Source organism: Phalaenopsis equestris, unplaced genomic scaffold (assembly GCF_001263595.1).
Source record: "Phalaenopsis equestris unplaced genomic scaffold, ASM126359v1 Scaffold000258, whole genome shotgun sequence".
NCBI classification, from domain to species: Eukaryota; Viridiplantae; Streptophyta; class Magnoliopsida; order Asparagales; family Orchidaceae; genus Phalaenopsis; species Phalaenopsis equestris.
In genome coordinates, this window is record NW_018164700.1 from 1,719,822 (window position 1) to 1,738,240 (window position 18,419).

At 32.4% G+C, this 18,419-nt stretch overlaps 1 protein-coding gene across 1 annotated transcript; it reads right to left on the minus strand.

The window, feature by feature from the left end:
* Nucleotides 1–18,385, minus strand: LOC110024539 (pre-mRNA-splicing factor 18). The gene is made up of 2 exons (XM_020724561.1): nt 17,346–18,385; nt 1–530 (listed from the first exon to the last, which is right to left on the minus strand). Exons 1-2 carry the CDS (start codon nt 18,213–18,215, stop codon nt 132–134), a joined length of 1,269 nt encoding a protein of 422 aa, XP_020580220.1. The 5' UTR covers nt 18,216–18,385; the 3' UTR covers nt 1–131.
* Nucleotides 18,386–18,419: the final 34 nt, after the last annotated feature.

Genomic DNA, 18,419 nt, shown 5'->3' on the forward strand with positions numbered 1-18,419 from the left:
TGTATGTAAATGCCCCATAAAAAAGAGAAAGAAACAATACAACAATCAACTAATAATTAACATTAAAAGAAGCAAATAGAAGAATCCTCTGCAAACATTTGGTTCTCAGACGAAGCATAAACCAGCTGTACTTAAGGTGCAGGCATCAACCGAAGCTTTTCTTCAGTCACAGAACTCTTAGTCCTCTCCTCAGCCAAAAGAGAGTGCAGATCACTTCCATTAGCCAAACTATTGAACTCAACGGATTTGGAGGGGAGCGCAGGATACTTCCTCTGGCAAAATGTCATAAGCCTCTTCACAGACTGCAGGTACTTCCGAGTTGTCTCGTCGTTCATTATGTGGGCAACGCTATTGGTGTAGATCTTCTCGCGAGCAGATCGCTCATGGATGCCAACCATAGTCACACCGATGGGCCACGGTGCGTTTCCGATGGCTGTCCTGATATAATGGTCCATGGCAGCGAGGTAGTCCCGATCCATGCAGCAGCGCACCATTAGCATTAGAGCTTGCCGAATGTCATCCGGAAGAACCTGAAATGGATGGAATCATGATATTGAGGAAATACATATATGCCATCATTAACATATCTTAACATGAAATGATAAAAGCCTTTTTTTTCTATTTTTTTCGACATACAAACCACCCAATTCCTACATATCAACATATCTAACACTTAAACATTATATTTTATATTTATACCACCCAAATATTTCATATCACATAAAAAAACCACCATTTTAACTTTTAAAAAGTGAAATACTCATTTTCATGTAAAGGTAAGAAGGCATCTATGCAAAAATTGATGTTTAGGTGTTCGATATGTAAATACATAGGACTTGAGTGGCATGCAAGTAAATCTTTCTAATAACTCATAAAAAAATAAATAACAATAACGTTTTGGAATAATATTAATAACATTTTGGAAAAGGCTTAAACTATGGAGCTGAATCATTGAAGATTCGTCAATCTCTATTTCAGCTAAATTGAATACCCCACTTCATCGATCATAGGTACTTCCGGCAGCGCAGAACCTCTCCATTGTAGATCATTGGTCGGAGGTTTTTCCACCCTCAGTCAATCACAATCAGTAGTTTGGATACTAGAGTTCTTTTTTGACAACAAAAGCATTAGGCTAAAACTCGATGAAAACTTATGAACTTTCATCAAGAAGAAATTGATGCAATCAGTGAGCGACTTTGATGCCATCATCAAGCTTTGGAATTTAGCCAATTATCAGAAGACAAACTAAATTTCAACAATTTTGTAAAACTACCCCCTTATGACATTTAACAATGAAGATCCATGATCCATAATTCTTTAAACTAAAGAGTAAACCTTCACGAACAACAATAATGATCTAAATAAAGCATGCCAAATTAGATTTGCATCTAAATTTGGACCAGGAGAAAATATGAACTTTAACTAACACAACATACATCAGCATATTTGTTAGATGTAATAAATGCTCTTTTAACACTGAAACAAGTGCAACAACAGGTTGCTTGTCGTTTGACTTCGCAAATAAAGTTATTTAAGCTGAATATAACCAATAGTATAACAAAAAGAGAGTGCTCAGTGCAACCAATCAAAATATGCCGGTCATCCTACCTATAGGACATGAATCAAAGACTTCTAAATTAGAAAATAAACTTTCAAAGAGAATCAACTCACCAAAGAACTTCATAACATGAAATCACCACGTGTATTTGAACTTTGCTTTGAAAGGAGCAACAACATACCAAGGCATTCATCAAATATCAAAGATGCTCACAAATGTATTTTAATAATCATCAAGCGTTTTGAAGTATTAATGTCTATAAAAAAAAACATAGATCATACAGGTTAATGAAGCACAATAGTGCAACATATTATCCATAACATGTGAGGCACAAAAGCAAGGCACGGAGTATCAAAAAATGTGTTATACTTATGTTAGAGATGGACAATAGTGCAGGGTACACTGCCCCATAAAACATGATGTTTTAATTTCTCTATTTTATCACATAAAATTAATATTAAAATAATTTAAATTATCATTTCAATAATTCTATTTTCTTTTTATCAGATTATTAAGGCTAATAAACGTACGTAAGACACCATTATACACATGCAACGCAAAACACATGCAAAGGGCTTTGAGACAAAAGGCAACATGTCGAGGACTTCGACTTGAGGCTTCTATTAGGGCTTCAAACCCTGGCAATGGTGATGGCGATGAGTGAAGGTAACAATGATAACTCCACGTGATGTCTTGGCATCCAATTGACATTCCTCATGGCACAAAAGGTCTCAGCTCTTGAGAGACACTTGATGAACTGGCAATCTTGATTCTAGAAATAATATCAGCAGTCCGCTTTGTTGTTCTTAACAAACACTAGGGAGTACTGTTCAATTCTCAACAGACTCAATGTAACTTCTTATTTCATACACGCTCATCATTTTTTATTGTTTATTTAATAAGTTAATCATTAATTAATTGTGGACAACCTAAATATTAATAATCAGTCGATTATTAATCATATGATGCAAAGATGCAAAATAATTGGAATTAACTACCGTAAAATTTTAGTTATAATCCACTTGAAGTTAAGCTAAGGCTTTGCTTTTGAAAAAAAAAACAAGGGACTTATAAAAAAAATTAAAATGTTTCAAACTTTGGATGGTTGAACACTTAAGCCTAAGCATTAATACTTAACATTATAAGAGAAGTAGTTTTATTTATAAATTAAATTATTTCCAGTACTATAATAGCTTATTTTGCAATCTGATTGTCTTTCATATATATATATATATATTTCTACATCTTTATCCATAATTTTTATGATTTGGAACATTGTTTAAAATAACGTGAGTTACATCATGTGAGCTACACTATGACTTCACAGGACCTTTGCACTATGTTACACTATTTGCCCTTCAAAAGTGTAATTAATATATGCAAGGCATACTAACACCTTTTAAATCTCAATTCCTATGCATATAATTTTGACTCGGTTTATTATGCATATAAGCCAAAGTTTGGGCATTATGATATTATAGAGTAGCCACCATTGGGTCATGTTGCCTATAGCACAAATTCATAAGATCCATTCTTATTCAAAAAGTGAATCTATGTCAAATTCTCCTTAAACTAAAGGATCTTAGACCTAACCTATTAGCCCTCTATGATGATTGGGTGGGGTTCGAGTATTGCCGTTCCAATAATAATTCAACACAATAACTTGACCCAATTCTTTATAGGAATTTGGCAGGTCTTCTAAAGAATTGTAAGCACCGCTCAAATAAAGGAGGATGGCTTAACATTAGAAAGCTCAACTAGCTCAACTGAAACAATTTAATCAACCAAGTCACCTTGGCTATAAGGCAATAACATAATATCTTGACTAATATTATGGATGAACTAGCATGGATTATATTTTCTGATTTTCAATCATGCAAACATAAGTTAGCAGTGTGATTCATTTGAGTATGCTAAAAGTACAAATATCTAGTTATGGAAGGTGTTATCTTACTATATTGGCATAAGGCTAGATTTTTCTTATTTTAGTTCTTTAGTTTATGCCTTTTTCATTTCATTTATATAATTTAATACTGTCTTGATTAGTTCCCTCAATTTTGCTCAAATGTGGTACAAACAAAAACTTCATGAAAATTAAAATATAACAACACATTAATTTAGGTAGTGCTAAACCCTAGTTGATTTCATATATTATTTCAATTATTTCACAGCTAGGATTTAATTTACGAATTACATGTTTATACTTGAAGACAGCAAGTTATTGTATTAAATGGTGGCTTGTGAACTATGAGTTAATTAGTTATTGGAAAATTTACATACCTAGCACAAAATTCATATGTATTTACATATCTCACACCAAACTTTCATATTTACATTCACATCACTTTAGTGCTTTAAGCCTATGCTTGAAATGGTGTCTCGGTTTTATAAAGTAGTAATAGTAGTTTTATAAAGTAGTAATAGTGGTATTTTTTTATGTAATATTGAAGATTTGAGTGGGTTTTATAAAGTAGTAATAGTGATATTTTTTATGTAATATTGAAGATTTGAGTGCAAGTGGGTAAATATGAAAGTTTAGGTGTGAGATATGTAAATATATAAAAATAAATGTAAATGCCCCCAAAGTTCTTTATGCATGAATTCATTTATTTCCTACTAATTTTATTAAAAAATAAAAAATCTAAACCCGAGTCATCTAGCATCAAAATTGGTTCTAAAGCTTTAAGTTGTTATGATTCCACCAAAAAAGTGAGGCCAAGCGCAACATTAACTTCACAAGCCAACTTCACAAGCCATGAAACTAACGAAATTTTCAAAACTTTGCGAAAGCAATTAGATGACTTGTAGAATAAGCAAAATCAATTGAGATAGCATTTGAAAATGTAGGTGATCTAATCCAATTAGAGCTCAACTCATAAATCAAACTTATTAAGCTACAACTTGGGGTCTGTTTGGTGTGGTTGTAGCTTTTTAAAAAAGTGGTTGTAATGGTGGGGAAAGCATCTTCTTACAAAATTTCAGTGGGAATTATAAATATATATTTTCTCCAAAAAATCATACAGCAGCTTTCTTACAACCGTTGTACTTTAGCAGCTCTAGTTAAAAAAAAACAGTTTCCCACCACAAAAAATTCTAGAAAGTAGTAAGAAAAATTTTCCCATACAGAGTTGTGATGGCAGTTTGAAATGCAAACCAAGCAGAAAGTTATCCCAAATAGACCCTTAAGCTCAAATTAGGAGCTCGTATATTATATGACCTGAGTTTAAACTTGCCCAAACTTAACTCTTTGGCTTGTGAGCCAAGTCAAGTAAATCATAAATCCTAAATCCCATCTCAGTTGCTCGATTTCAAACCATCATTCATCCTATCAATGCCTCCTCGAGCTTGAAACCTAATCCCTTCTTACAAACTCTTCTTCAAACAACAAAGTTGACCAAGTTTATGCCCGATTAAGTGAACTCCCATCACAAATTCTCAAGATCCTAGTCAGTCTCGTTGATGCCTTCTCCAAAAAGGAACCATCCCAGTATAGATCGTTAGACCCATCTATTCATTCTCAAATGAGTTTGCACTATGGCGACTCGTCACCATCAAAGACACCTCATGCAAATTCACGTCATGCATTCTCTAGTGAGCTCGCATCATGATTCTACTCATCCAGTTAGCATAATCCTCATTGTCAATGATTTTCATACTTTGGCTTGAGTTCACAGTCGAGCCCCTCATTATTTTGATAAGCCGATCATGAGCTCACCATGTGCCCTCGAATCAACTCGTTTACACTCTTAATAAAATTAAACATATTTAAAGCATGAATTGACATGTTGAAAACTAATCAAGTTTGATGACATGAACCTAAATAAGATTTATATCATTATGATGAAATCATTCATTTAAATGATAAATTTGGAAAAAGACGGGCATCAAAATTTTGATGTATATTACAATATGACAACAGCTCTGGTTAAAAAAAAACAGTTTCCCACCACAAAAATTCTAGAAAGTAGTAAGGAAAATTTCCCCATACAAAGTTGTGATGGCAGTTTGAAATGCAAAGCAAGCAAAAAGTTATCCCAAATAGACCCTTAAGCTCAAATTAGGAGCTCGTATATTATATGACCTGAGTTTAAACTTGCCCAAACTTAACTCTTTGGCTTGTGAGCCAAGTCAAGTAAATCATAAATCCTAAATCCCATCTCAGTTGCTCGATTTCAAACCATCATTCATCCTATCAATGCCTCCTCGAGCTTGAAACCTAATCCCTTCTTACAAACTCTTCTTCAAACAACAAAGTTGACCAAGTTTATGCCCGATTAAGTGAACTCCCATCACAAATTCTCAAGATCCTAGTCAGTCTCGTTGATGCCTTCTCCAAAAAGGAACCATCCCAGTATAGATCGTTAGACCCATCTATTCATTCTCAAATGAGTTTGCACTATGGCGACTCGTCACCATCAAAGACACCTCATGCAAATTCACGTCATGCATTCTCTAGTGAGCTCGCATCATGATTCTACTCATCCAGTTAGCATAATCCTCATTGTCAATGATTTTCATACTTTGGCTTGAGTTCACAGTCGAGCCCCTCATTATTTTGATAAGCCGATCATGAGCTCACCATGTGCCCTCGAATCAACTCGTTTACACTCTTAATAAAATTAAACATATTTAAAGCATGAATTGACATGTTGAAAACTAATCAAGTTTGATGACATGAACCTAAATAAGATTTATATCATTATAATGAAATCACTCATTTAAATGATAAATTTGGAAAAAGATGGGCATCAAAATTTTGATGTATATTACAATATGACAAGAATCTTTGAATTTAAATTTTCCACCCGTGATAGTAAAATTCATCTTCAAGACTATGCTAATTGTTGGCTAGGTCTAGATAAATTTTTTGAATGGCAAAATACCTTCGATGAACAAATGTGATTAGCAAAAATATAAATAATTGGCCAAGCTAAACTCATTAAATGAAAATGGAAAGACAGAAAATTATTGGGAACGTATTGCGATAGTGGCTTAGGCTTCGTTTGAGAACACTTCACCATTCAAAAAAGTCGCATTATACATGGCTTTAGAGCAAAAACAACACGGATGGGCTTTTTTTCTAAAAGTCAACACACTGTTTGAATAAAAAATTGGTTGGCCATTTTTTTTAATAAAAGACAAAAATATCTAATCAAACATGTGCACCGCTCCACGCAAGAAAGCATCGCCGACAAGCAAAAAACGAGTTAGGGGAAAAAAATTACATTGGAGCAAGAAGAGTCCATCGAGATTGAGTATCTCATCAGCACAAAGTAAAAAATCTTGAAGAATAACTGGCAAGCGTCCCACCGCTTCGGTCGTGTCGTGATGTTTTGGTATCAGATGGTAATGTAGTGTCTGAGCTAGTTTCACCCCCTGCCACGTGTATTCTAGGCTCTTCCTCGGTAAGTTCAGGTCAAGGGTATTAGAATTCCAACATCATTTTTGTGGTGTTGGGTTGTATTGGCTTCATAGGTATAGTCTTTCATTACCGTTCGAACCAGCCAATGTAAGAATCGCTAAAAACATGAAGATGGGGAACAAAAAGCGTTCAAAGGTTATTTTGGACATTTCTACATGTGAAAAGCAGAAAAAAGGGTTGAAGCACTGAAGACGTCGCAATCCGAGACAACAAGAAAAAAAAGGTATGTTCGAAGAACATCAGACGATGCTCTTGTACCAAAAAGATGTGATTTGTTTTCTCGGTATTCTCTGGATCGAAACGAAATTGTATCGCCCTCACAAATGAAGCCTTAAATGAAAGAAATTTTAAAACGAAAACATTCGTCTTTATCTTATTATAATTGGTTGCTTGATAAATCATTAAAGCACGCCAACAAATTAATACATAATACATAAACAATTAAAAGAACTAAAATTGTGTTTTGAAATCCTTGAAGATCATAAAACCACATTAAGTTCAAGACCGATTAAAAATATGATATAAAAAAGAAATGATACCTCACCATACCCCATGTCTCAAGCATGCTTTTTAACTTGCACCAAATTGGAATTAAAATTTTATTTTTCATAATATCACTCAAAATTTAGCGGATCAAAAACTTACTTCATGAAAATTAAATTATAACTACACACTAATTGAGGTAGTTCTAAACCCTGGTTGATTTTATATATATTTTAATCATTTCACAGCTAGGATTTAATTCAAGAATTGCATTTTATATTTAAAGATAACAAATTATTGAATTAATTTGTGGATTGTGAACTATGAATCAATAAGCTCTTTTTGCATGAATTCATTCAACTTGAAAGGGTCTGTTTAGGGTGGCTCCAGTTGTTTCAAGAAGCAAATGAAGAAGTTGTTTAAAAAACTGCAGTGGCTATTAAAAAAAAATTAAAAAAAAGTCAGATTGTAGCTTTCTAACAGCTATCACAGATAGTCAAGTTCAGTCACAAAACGCGACTTTTTGAAAAAACAGATAAAAAACTTGTTTCAATAAGCAACTGAAGAAGTTGTTTAAAAAACTGCAGTAGCTATTAAAAAAAAATTAAAAAAAAAATCAGATCGTAGCTTTCTAACAGCTATCACAGACAACCAAGTTCGGTTACAAAACGCGACTTTTTGAAAAAACAGATAAAAAACAGTTTCTCAAACCTAAAAAACAACGCACGACACCACACCATAGACCTAAACCCGAGTAATCAAGCATCAAATTAGTTTTAGAGGTTTATGTTGTTATGATTCCACTAAAAAAGTGAGGCTAACCACAATATTAACTTAATAAATCATGAAACTAATGAAATTATTGTGACTTTGCAAAATCAGTTAGATGATTTGTAGAATAAGCAAACCGATTGTGATACAATTTAGGATGTATGCAAGCTAAGCCAACTAGAACTCAACTCACAAATCAAGCTTATTAAGCCGCAAACTTAAGCTCAAATTAGGAGCCAGTATATTATAAGAAATTGAGTTCGAGCTTGCCCAGACTTAGCTCATTGGCTTGTGTGCCAAATCAAATAAATCATGAATCATAAATCCTAAATCCCAACACAATTGCTCAATTTCAAACCATCATTGATCCCATCAATGCATCATTGGACTTGAAACCTAGTCTCATCTCACAAACTCTCCTTCAAACAACGAAGTTTATCGAGTTTATGCCTGTTACAGTGACTACAATCACAAATTCCATTAATCCTCACTTTACTGTGATGTTTTTTCCAACAAGTAACCATCCCAATCTCGACTATCAAACCCATTTATTCAATCTCAAATTAGTTTCCACAATGAGTTGGCTCACTGGCATCAAAACCACCTCATGCAAATTCATGCCACGCCTTCTACAGTGAGATTACATCACAATTCCACTCATCCCGTTAGCTTATAGTGGATGCACTTTGCCACTTTCGCTTGAACTCACGGTTTCGACATGTGCGCTCAAATCTACTCATCTATACTCTTAATAAAATTAAACTTAATTAAAGCATGAATTGACACATTGAAAACTAATAAAGTTTGATGACGTAAATCTAAAATACATTCCTACTATAATGATGAACACATTCATCTAAATGTTAATTTTGGCAATAGATAGGCGCCAATGTTTAGATTTAAATTATAACAAAACAACATTTGTTAAAACTAAATTCTCTACCCATGATAACAAAAATTAATCTTAAAAGGCTTTCGCTAATTGTTTGCTAGGTCTAGGTTATTTTTTTGAATGGCAGAAAATCTATGATGAACAATTGTGATCTGTAAAAATAGAAGTAACTGATCAGGCTAAAACTCTATTAAATGAAAAGCGAAATACAAAGAAAAGCATTGGGAAATGAACTTAATGTGATATTGGCTTAAATGAAAGAGATTTTAAAATGAAAGCAATTCTCTTTTTCTTATTATTATTGTTTGCTTGACATATTAAATTCATTAAAGCAAATCAACAAGACTATTATTGAATAAATAAACAATTAAAAGAACTAATATTGTGGTTTGAAATCCTCAAAGCTCATAAAACCACACTAAGTTTAAGACTGATTAAAAATAGGATATCAGGAAAGAAATGACACCTCACCATACTCCATGTCTCAAGTATGCTTTTTAACTTGCACCAAATTGGTATGAGAATTTGTTTGTCATAATATCACTTAGAAGTATAACTAATGATTAGGTTAACAGATCATGAAATGAATGGAATTTCATAGCACGAATTGGCACATTTAAAATTAAACAAAGTTCATGTATGTAAATTCTAAGTAAATTTATATTTTAATGATCTCAATGTTTATTGTGGTGGAACATGGTCATAAAATTTTTATATGGATTATGTCAAAACTCAAAACAAGAAAAGTTAAAATTAAATATGGTAGAATTAATCTTAAAGCTTTTACGAACTAGTTACTAGATCAAGAAAATTTTCTTTCAATGGCAAAATATATCTTATGAACATAAAGTGCAAAAAAAAAATGATAGAGCTAAATTATTCAATGAGCATAGTAAGACAAAGGAAATGACTGAGAAGGGATCCTAATAAGCAACCATCCCAATCTCAAAGATTGGACACATCTATTCATTCTCAAATGAGTTTCAACAATGAGTTAGCTTGCCGCCATCAAAGCCACCTCATGCAAATTCACACCACTGCTTCACCGGTGAGGTTACATCATGATTCCACTCATCCCGTTAGTTTAATCCTCGTTGTCGATGCATTTCCCCACTTTGGCTTGAATTCATGGTCAATGAGCCGATCATGTGCTCGTCGTCAGTGCACTTTCCCATCTCATTTTCCCACTTTGGCTCAAAGCCACATTCTCTATATTTAAGTATTTTAAGACCATATATCAAAAGATAGATAACGCAACATTCTCAATATGTAAGTATATTTAATACCAGATATCAAATAATAGATGACGTATCACCATATGACATGTATCCAGTATGATTTTCAATTTACATCAAATTGGTATTAAAAATTTACATAGTTATAATGTCACTCAAAAATACAACTATTTATGATGTCAACTTAGGGCTCGTTTAGGATTGCTTTTATCTTTTTTCATTGTTGTCTTTTGTTTAAAAAAAATTGTTTAGTGAGTTTTTAACTAGTTTTTATATTCATAAGACAAATTAAATTAAGGGCATTTGCATGGACACAACAAAATTCTTATGAATTTAAATATCTAACACGAAAACTTTGATTTTTACATTTATAACACCCAAATCTTTCATATCACAGCAAAAATACAACTATTACTAACTTTTTAAAAGTGAAATACACCTTTTCATGCATAGATAAATTGGCATTAATATAAATATTAAAGCTTAGGTGTTAGATTTGTAAATAAAAAATAATTGAGTGGCATGTATGTAAATCTTCCATTAAATTATTTTTTAAAATACTGAAAAAAATTGGTATTAATATAAATACTAAAGCTTAGGTATTAGATTTGTAAATAAAAAATAATTGAGTGGCACGTATGTAACTCTTCCATTAAATTATTTTTTAAAATACTGAAAAAAGACACTTATCGCCTTCAGTTGCCGCCACCAACAATGCCTTATTGACTGCCCCTAACACATAAATAACTACCATAAAAGCATAAATAAACAAAAGCACAATTTTAAGATGCCAAATATGTTCTATTTTGAGTCAAACATAAACACATTTAAATAAAAAAAAACCAAAAATGATCCCAAATAGTCATTTAACAAATCAAGAAAGAAATGAAATTTTAATAGCTTTGCAAAATCAATGAGTTGAATTATGAAATTAAAAAAAAATCAATTTTCTAATAACATTGAGATCAAGTTCCTGTATAAAAACTTAAAAGTAATTTTCTATCATAATGATGAACTCATTCATCTAAATGTTAATTCTGGTAGAAGACAGGCATCAAACTTTTAACATAGACCATTACATAGCAAGAAAAGTTTTCTTTGATGTATCAACCTATAATTGTGAAATTAATCATAAAATTTTTACTAAAATATTAAGAGATTTAGATAATTTCTTTGCCAAGTAAACTATCACTGATGAACGTGTAGTTGAACAAAAAAAATTAATCGGACAAAATAAAATCTATGAAAAGAAAAAGAAAATTGTATGGTAGGGAACATTCTAAATTATTGGCTAAAATAAAATATTTAAAAAAAGCTTGTATTTAAGTTTGAATTCAATTCATAAAAGCAACGTAATGAATATATTATTGAATGCATAAATAAATTTCAAGAACCAATGCTATGTTATGAGACCATTAAATGTCCTAAAATCACACTCTAAGTTTGTCTGATTTGAAATCTGATACCAACAGCGGATGACATCTCACCATATTTCATCATTCAAACGTACCTTTCAACCTGCATTTAAAATTTCTAAAATTTCATGTATAAAAAGGTTCCTATGCATTCTAGTACTGCAGCTCTCTCTTCAAGAAAATTAAGCTCTCTTCAAAAAAAATCATTTGCATATGCTTCTTTGTCCAATTTTTTGCCACGGCATGTTATAAATTTCATCAAGCCCGCCATTACGCTAGTTAGTGCCATAATAGGAATTTGCATACAAATGAAAATAAATTAAATATAATTACTGATCATAAAGATGCTAATGAATTTAATGAAGAGATAAGTAATTTTGAAGATAGTTTATTTTATAATTCTTCACGTGTTGAACCACAGCCAATCTTAAGGTCAAATTGGTATATAACTACAGTTCTTTAAACATATTTTCAGCATGGGGATAAACTTTATAAGTTTAAAATGAATAGTGAGAATAGTACAAATGTTATGTCAAAGTTTTCCCTAAATCACATGAATTTAACACTGGAACCACATCAACAACATATGATAGCTTATGTAAAACTGCCAGGGATGTGTATTAAATATGCCTCATTCCAATTCAATTAACTACAAATACTGATAAAATCAAAAATGACGAGCTGATTATGGATGTTGCTCATATTATTTTAAATAAACCTTGAAATTATGATTTAAACGTTACTTGTTTTTTGAGGTTTAAAATTTATGCTTTTAAAACTAACAGGAAGTAGTGGTTACGAAACCTACAAAGTCTAAGTGAAAGCTTAAATATGTAAAAAATCTAATTTTCAGTATAAAGTGAAATGATATTTGCTTATTCAAAGTAAACATGCATTTGAGAAAAAAGAAAGTATGCAAGATAGCATGATGTATGCCTTAGTAGAATTTGAGTTGAACTATGTAGGATCTGTGACTTTACCCGATGATATTAAATAATTGTTGATTAATTTTTCAAATATTTGAATAATGAACTTCCCAATAAATCACAACCAAGGGATAACACAACATGTTACAAATTTAGTACTTGAATCATTCATTGCCATATTTGTATCATTACAGGATGAATTTAACAAAGCATGTTGAACTTAAGAGGCAAGTTGATGAGTTAACAAGAAATTTATTAGCAAAAACACGAGTCTTTATGTTTATCAGCCTTTCTTGTACCTACAAAAAACGGTAATTAGAGAATGTGTGTAAATTGTAAAATCATCAATAAAACCATGATTAAATATAGATTTCATATGCCTCATTTAGATGACATACTAGAAATGATGAAGGATACTGTCATATTTTCTATAAGGATTTAGGAATAAATAAATGATACCCTATCAATAAGTTGGAATAAAAGAAGATAGTGAATTGAAAAACTACTTTTAAAACAAAAAATACATTATATGAATGCTTGGTAATGTCATTTATATTGATCAAATTACCTAGTACTTCTATGAGAATCAAGAACAGTATATTGTGAGCATGCATTGAAATTTTCTATAAGTTTATTTTTAACAATATTTTATTTATAACAAGACGAGAAATTATCATAATATGTATCTTATGAAAACATTTGTTTTATAAACTAAAAAATTATATAAAACATAAGGAAATGCTACTTTGTGACTCCATTTATAATCTTATTAAGTTTCACTATGTTGGGAAAAAAATTATTTGATGATTCAAATAAAATCCAAGTGACCAATGATTGGTCAAAACTACTAATAAATTAGATCCAAAAACTCTACTTCTCAATTGATGAAAATGTCAAGGGTTTATGGTTTCAAATGCAAGTCTACTACAAGGTTAAAAAATCATGCACATAAAATATTAAATATCACAAACTCTTAATTTTTAGCAAATATTCAATAAAAAGCTAAATATGAAAAAGATTGATACTTTAATAGTTTTCTATGAGAAACAACGTATAAATTTTTTAATATAAAATCCACATAGTAATTGAATCTAGATTGTATCAAATTTGGGAGAAATCAATCACACTAAATGATACTTTAGTGGACTTCTATGAGAAACAATGTAATAATTTTTTAACAAAAAATTCACAGTATTTGAAGTCAAGATTGTATCAAATTTGGGATAAATCAATCATACTAAATCCAGTAACAAATTTATAAGCAAATGATAAAAAAGTAGCTGGAATGAAAAGTGATCAATAAAAACTGAGTCTCACACTTCTACAAAAAGATAATATATAGCAAAAAATTTTTATGTCCAATGATCTAACACTTAGAACTAAAAAAGCTTTGCAAAAAATTTTTTAGGACGCTAGATTTTTAAGTTTTGTACAAGTCGAATATCCTCATTTATAAATATAGAAACCATTGAAATTCCCGTCCATCTTTAAGGCTACACTTCAAAATCACATGCTTGATTACAATAAAATATGGTTAGCATAAATATTGACGAAGTTAATTGTTGAATACGTGGTCTATTCAATTATAACTGCCACAATTCCACAATCACAAATGGCGATGATGTGGCAAGGAACTTGCAAATGTCATAATGTAGAAGGCAAAGAGACAGAGGATTGCAAAAAGTATGCATCACAAATTCTAAAGGATTGCCCCAAGATAAGTAATAGGTCTCTGGCTTAATTAATCCCTTCCACTTGTCTCCTTCCCATTCAATCGAGGCACGCACATAGTTAAGCGCCAATTTTCCAAATTTTTATTGCCCCACGCTAGACCACAATATGCCTAGATTCTATAACCTTACATCAACACAAAATCCATCCTCTCAACTTTACGCTATTTGGAGCATCTAGAGTTTATCTAGACAATAAGCCTCCAATTTCATTTACAAAATCATATAGGATACTATTATTCACACTGATCTATTAATTTAAACTATTTGATAGGTTTGAAAAAATTGTGATTTCTTCATAACAATATTCGCCTTTTAGGCCATGCCCAACATTTCTCATTTAGGTTTGCAAGTCTGAATACTAGAAAGAGAATTAGTATTCTGATCATTCTCGTTTGAAATTCTCACACGTTTGGCTCTTCTTATATGAATCTCCTAATATTCTTCCTCCAAATCTTCTTCATTTCCTTCTTCCTCTTCTCCCAAATTCTCGGTTCATTTTTATGACCATCAAGAAACTTTTAGCTAATTTCTTCTTCCAATAGATTGATTTTTCATTCTTTTTAGATCTTTTGTATGTGTTGTAATTACATGTGCCTTGTTATTAAAATAAAATACAGACTAAATTAACAAAAAATAAGTAGATATGAGACATAAACACCAAAGAAAATTAAACAGTTTTATAATTAAAAATAAAATGTAGTTGGAACACATCAAGAAAACTACAATACACATTGCTACAAAGATTTAGAAAATATAGATCTACAAATTCAATGTACAACTGAAATAGAAATCATCAATAACAAATAAATAGGTGATGTTATATAAATACGGACGATGCGTTCACCAAAGCATCGGTAATCTCTTCTCTTAATTGTACTATCTGTCAGACATCTTCTCTCAGAAGTGTTGTATTTGGTCGTACTAAAGTCCTTGTCAAATAATGAATGTTCGAACCGATGTTGTTTAGCTATCTCAGGCATGCAGGTAGAATCTTTGTCCATCGAACGCCAAGAGAAGATATGTCTAAGGTGCATGGATAAGAAATTCCAAAAAAGAATTTGTTCTTTAGTTGGGAAGTGCATTAGGAATTTAATATTCTTTCATGGTTTCTAGGAACTCTTATTTATGTCATTCAAGAGCATGTGGAATATCCTTGAATGTTGATGTGCTTGCTAGCAATTCATGATACTTAGTTTTGTTAATTTAAGTCCTAATTCCTTGGTTATCAATGAAATTTATCAAAGTTAGTGTTATTTTGTTATGTCGTCAGGTTCACATCACTTACCATTAATTTTCTTTTTTTTTCATCACGGAGTAAAATGATTTGTTATTTTATATGCTTTTCAATCTGTTAATTTTATTAAAATTAAATTGTAAATGATGTTATACATTCTAAGTGAAGAGTTGTGGTTAGGAGTTTTCATTAATTAAATAAAAAGGCACTTATATTAGGAAAATTATATGTCTGGTTTAATAACTCTATGCTGCTGAAATATCAAATAAGAACAAGTACAACAAACCACAAAGAAGTTGTTAAAATGATCGAGCACTGCCAAAAAGAAAACACTAAAACTTATGTAGTTTGACCTAAGTAATCCTACGTCTACAAGAGAGAAGAAAGGATACAAGAAAGCAATAGAGACACAATCATGATGTATGATTAAAGGATGTCAGCCTTACTTAAAAAATGATTAATCCCTTACTTAAAATAAAGAAGAAATACACCAAAACTAATGAGACAAGTATAAGAAAATAACCTATGAGACAGCAAAAAAAGAGGAAAAAAAATAAATTAGAAAATTACTCACACCATACATTCGCTAAAATTATCATCGATTGATTGAGATGACACTTTAAACTCCCAAAATCAAATAGAAAATTGAAAAGAATATGAATATGCCTTAAAAGTCTAGCAATTAAATTGAATAGTGGGCATTAAGATGTAAAATAAATTTATTAGTAATACGAAACATGAACTCCCATTAATGACCTTTAATCGCATTAATGGTTACAAGCTTCTAAGATCAAAACAAAAAAAACAAGGGTCCACTAATGCATGAGATAGAAGAGACATGAAGAATCAATTGCCCCACTTAGTAAGAAACCCCATATGTTTTCATGAGAGTAAAACATTCAAGAGAATCAAATTTGAGAATATAGGATGACTATTGATCTCTTTGTTGATCAGACAAAGGGGATGGAAGTTTTAAATTGCATAGCACAGGTCAATAGCTCAATCCACAATGATTTTCTCATGCATGTTTAGCAGGAATAAGAAATGCAGCATACAATTTTTTGCATTTCTAGTTTTCCGCGTGCACGATTTAACCATCTCTATCAAATGACGATGGTAAATCTCAAGCACTTCCTTTCACATAAATCTTACATTGTGTAATAAACTATATACAGAAATGAGTAACCAATGAGCAACAGAAGCTTATTAACTTCTTCTAGAAATGAAATCCTAACATGTAACAAGTTCATAGAATTGTGTGAGCAGCTAAGTACTGAGGGCATAGATGCTAAAAAATTGTTTCATTTCGTTGAAATAAAAGAAACTCATTAACTTAAAGTGTAGATTTAGATAGATGAAAAATATACAGTTGTAGATGCATAACAGAAACTTTGGTTGTATAAGTATTATTTAACAACAAAATCAGGAAAAACAAAGGGCTACCCAAACGAAGCCATAAATAAACCCAATAAAACTCCCTTGCTCACATTGGCACTGCTATTATTACTTGTGAAACCTTATGACTTATAAAAAAGATTGCTTGCTATTAGTTACACAAATCATACTGCAAGAGCATGAGAAAAATAATATAACACTAAAAGGTAGCATTTTAGCATGGTTCAAAATAAGGAAAAAAAAAAAAATCAAAATTTGGAATACGATTGAGAAATCTCTACCTTCTTCCTGCAGAACTTAAACAACGGATTCAAATAACGAGCACATTGGTTGAAGGTAGCAACCATAGACTTCCCCTTGGCAGTTCTTTTCTCTGCTTCAGGCATCTCGTCAAGCTCCTGGTTCCACTCATTGAGAAGTCGTTTGAAGAACACGAGAATTTTATCCTCATCACAAAGCTCCTCAAAATTAGCCTTCATACTCTTCAAATCCTTATCTGCATCTGGTCCGGATGAAGCTCCATTCCCGCTATGACTCTTATCGCCATCCTCCACACCATTGCAATCCATACCATCAGAATCATCCCTCTTGTGCTTAGTTTCTCGAAGAAATGATCCAGCCTTCTGCCGTTTGCGCATCTCGTAGATGTCACGGAGAAAATCGTTAGTCTGGCCCTCGGTTATGTCGCTATCGATATCGAGGATTCCCGACTTGAGTATCATCTTGAGACGCTCAAGACGGGCATCGTCGTCCTCGCCAAAAACTGTGATGGGCTGCTTTAGGACACGCAGATGGCGGATGACATCCTGCCGGGAGAGCACGAGGTCATCGATGCGCTGCTCCTCGGAGAGGGAGTCAGAGTGTTTCTTAGAGGAGGAAGCCGCAGCTAAAGAGGCGAGGGCCGGTGGGAGGGATGATTTGACGCTAGGGTTTTGGTCGGAAGATGAGGAAGGAGCAGATGCAGCAGAAAGAGAGGAGGTTGAAGGGGGATGTTGGCGAAGGTTCTTGGCCTGGACGTCGCGCTGCTCCTCCTCACGGATCTTTTGGATTTTCTTCTCCTCGATCTCGGAGCGGCGGAGAAGCTTTTTTCCGCCGAAATCGGACTGAAGGCTCTGCCGCTTCTTACGGAGTTCACTCATTAAAAGATCCATGGCGACACAATTTCGTGCCCTTACGCAACCGAGGGAGAACTGGAGATGAGCGTCGCCCGCCTTAAGGGGTAGGAGGATTTGAGCATTAAGCAGGATTTAACCTAATATCTGCCAAACAGCAAAAATAACAACTTCAAATCCTACAGCATCTTAAAACCTGAATCTCCATTTTTACTTAAAGAAAGAAACTTTGGGGGGGTTGGG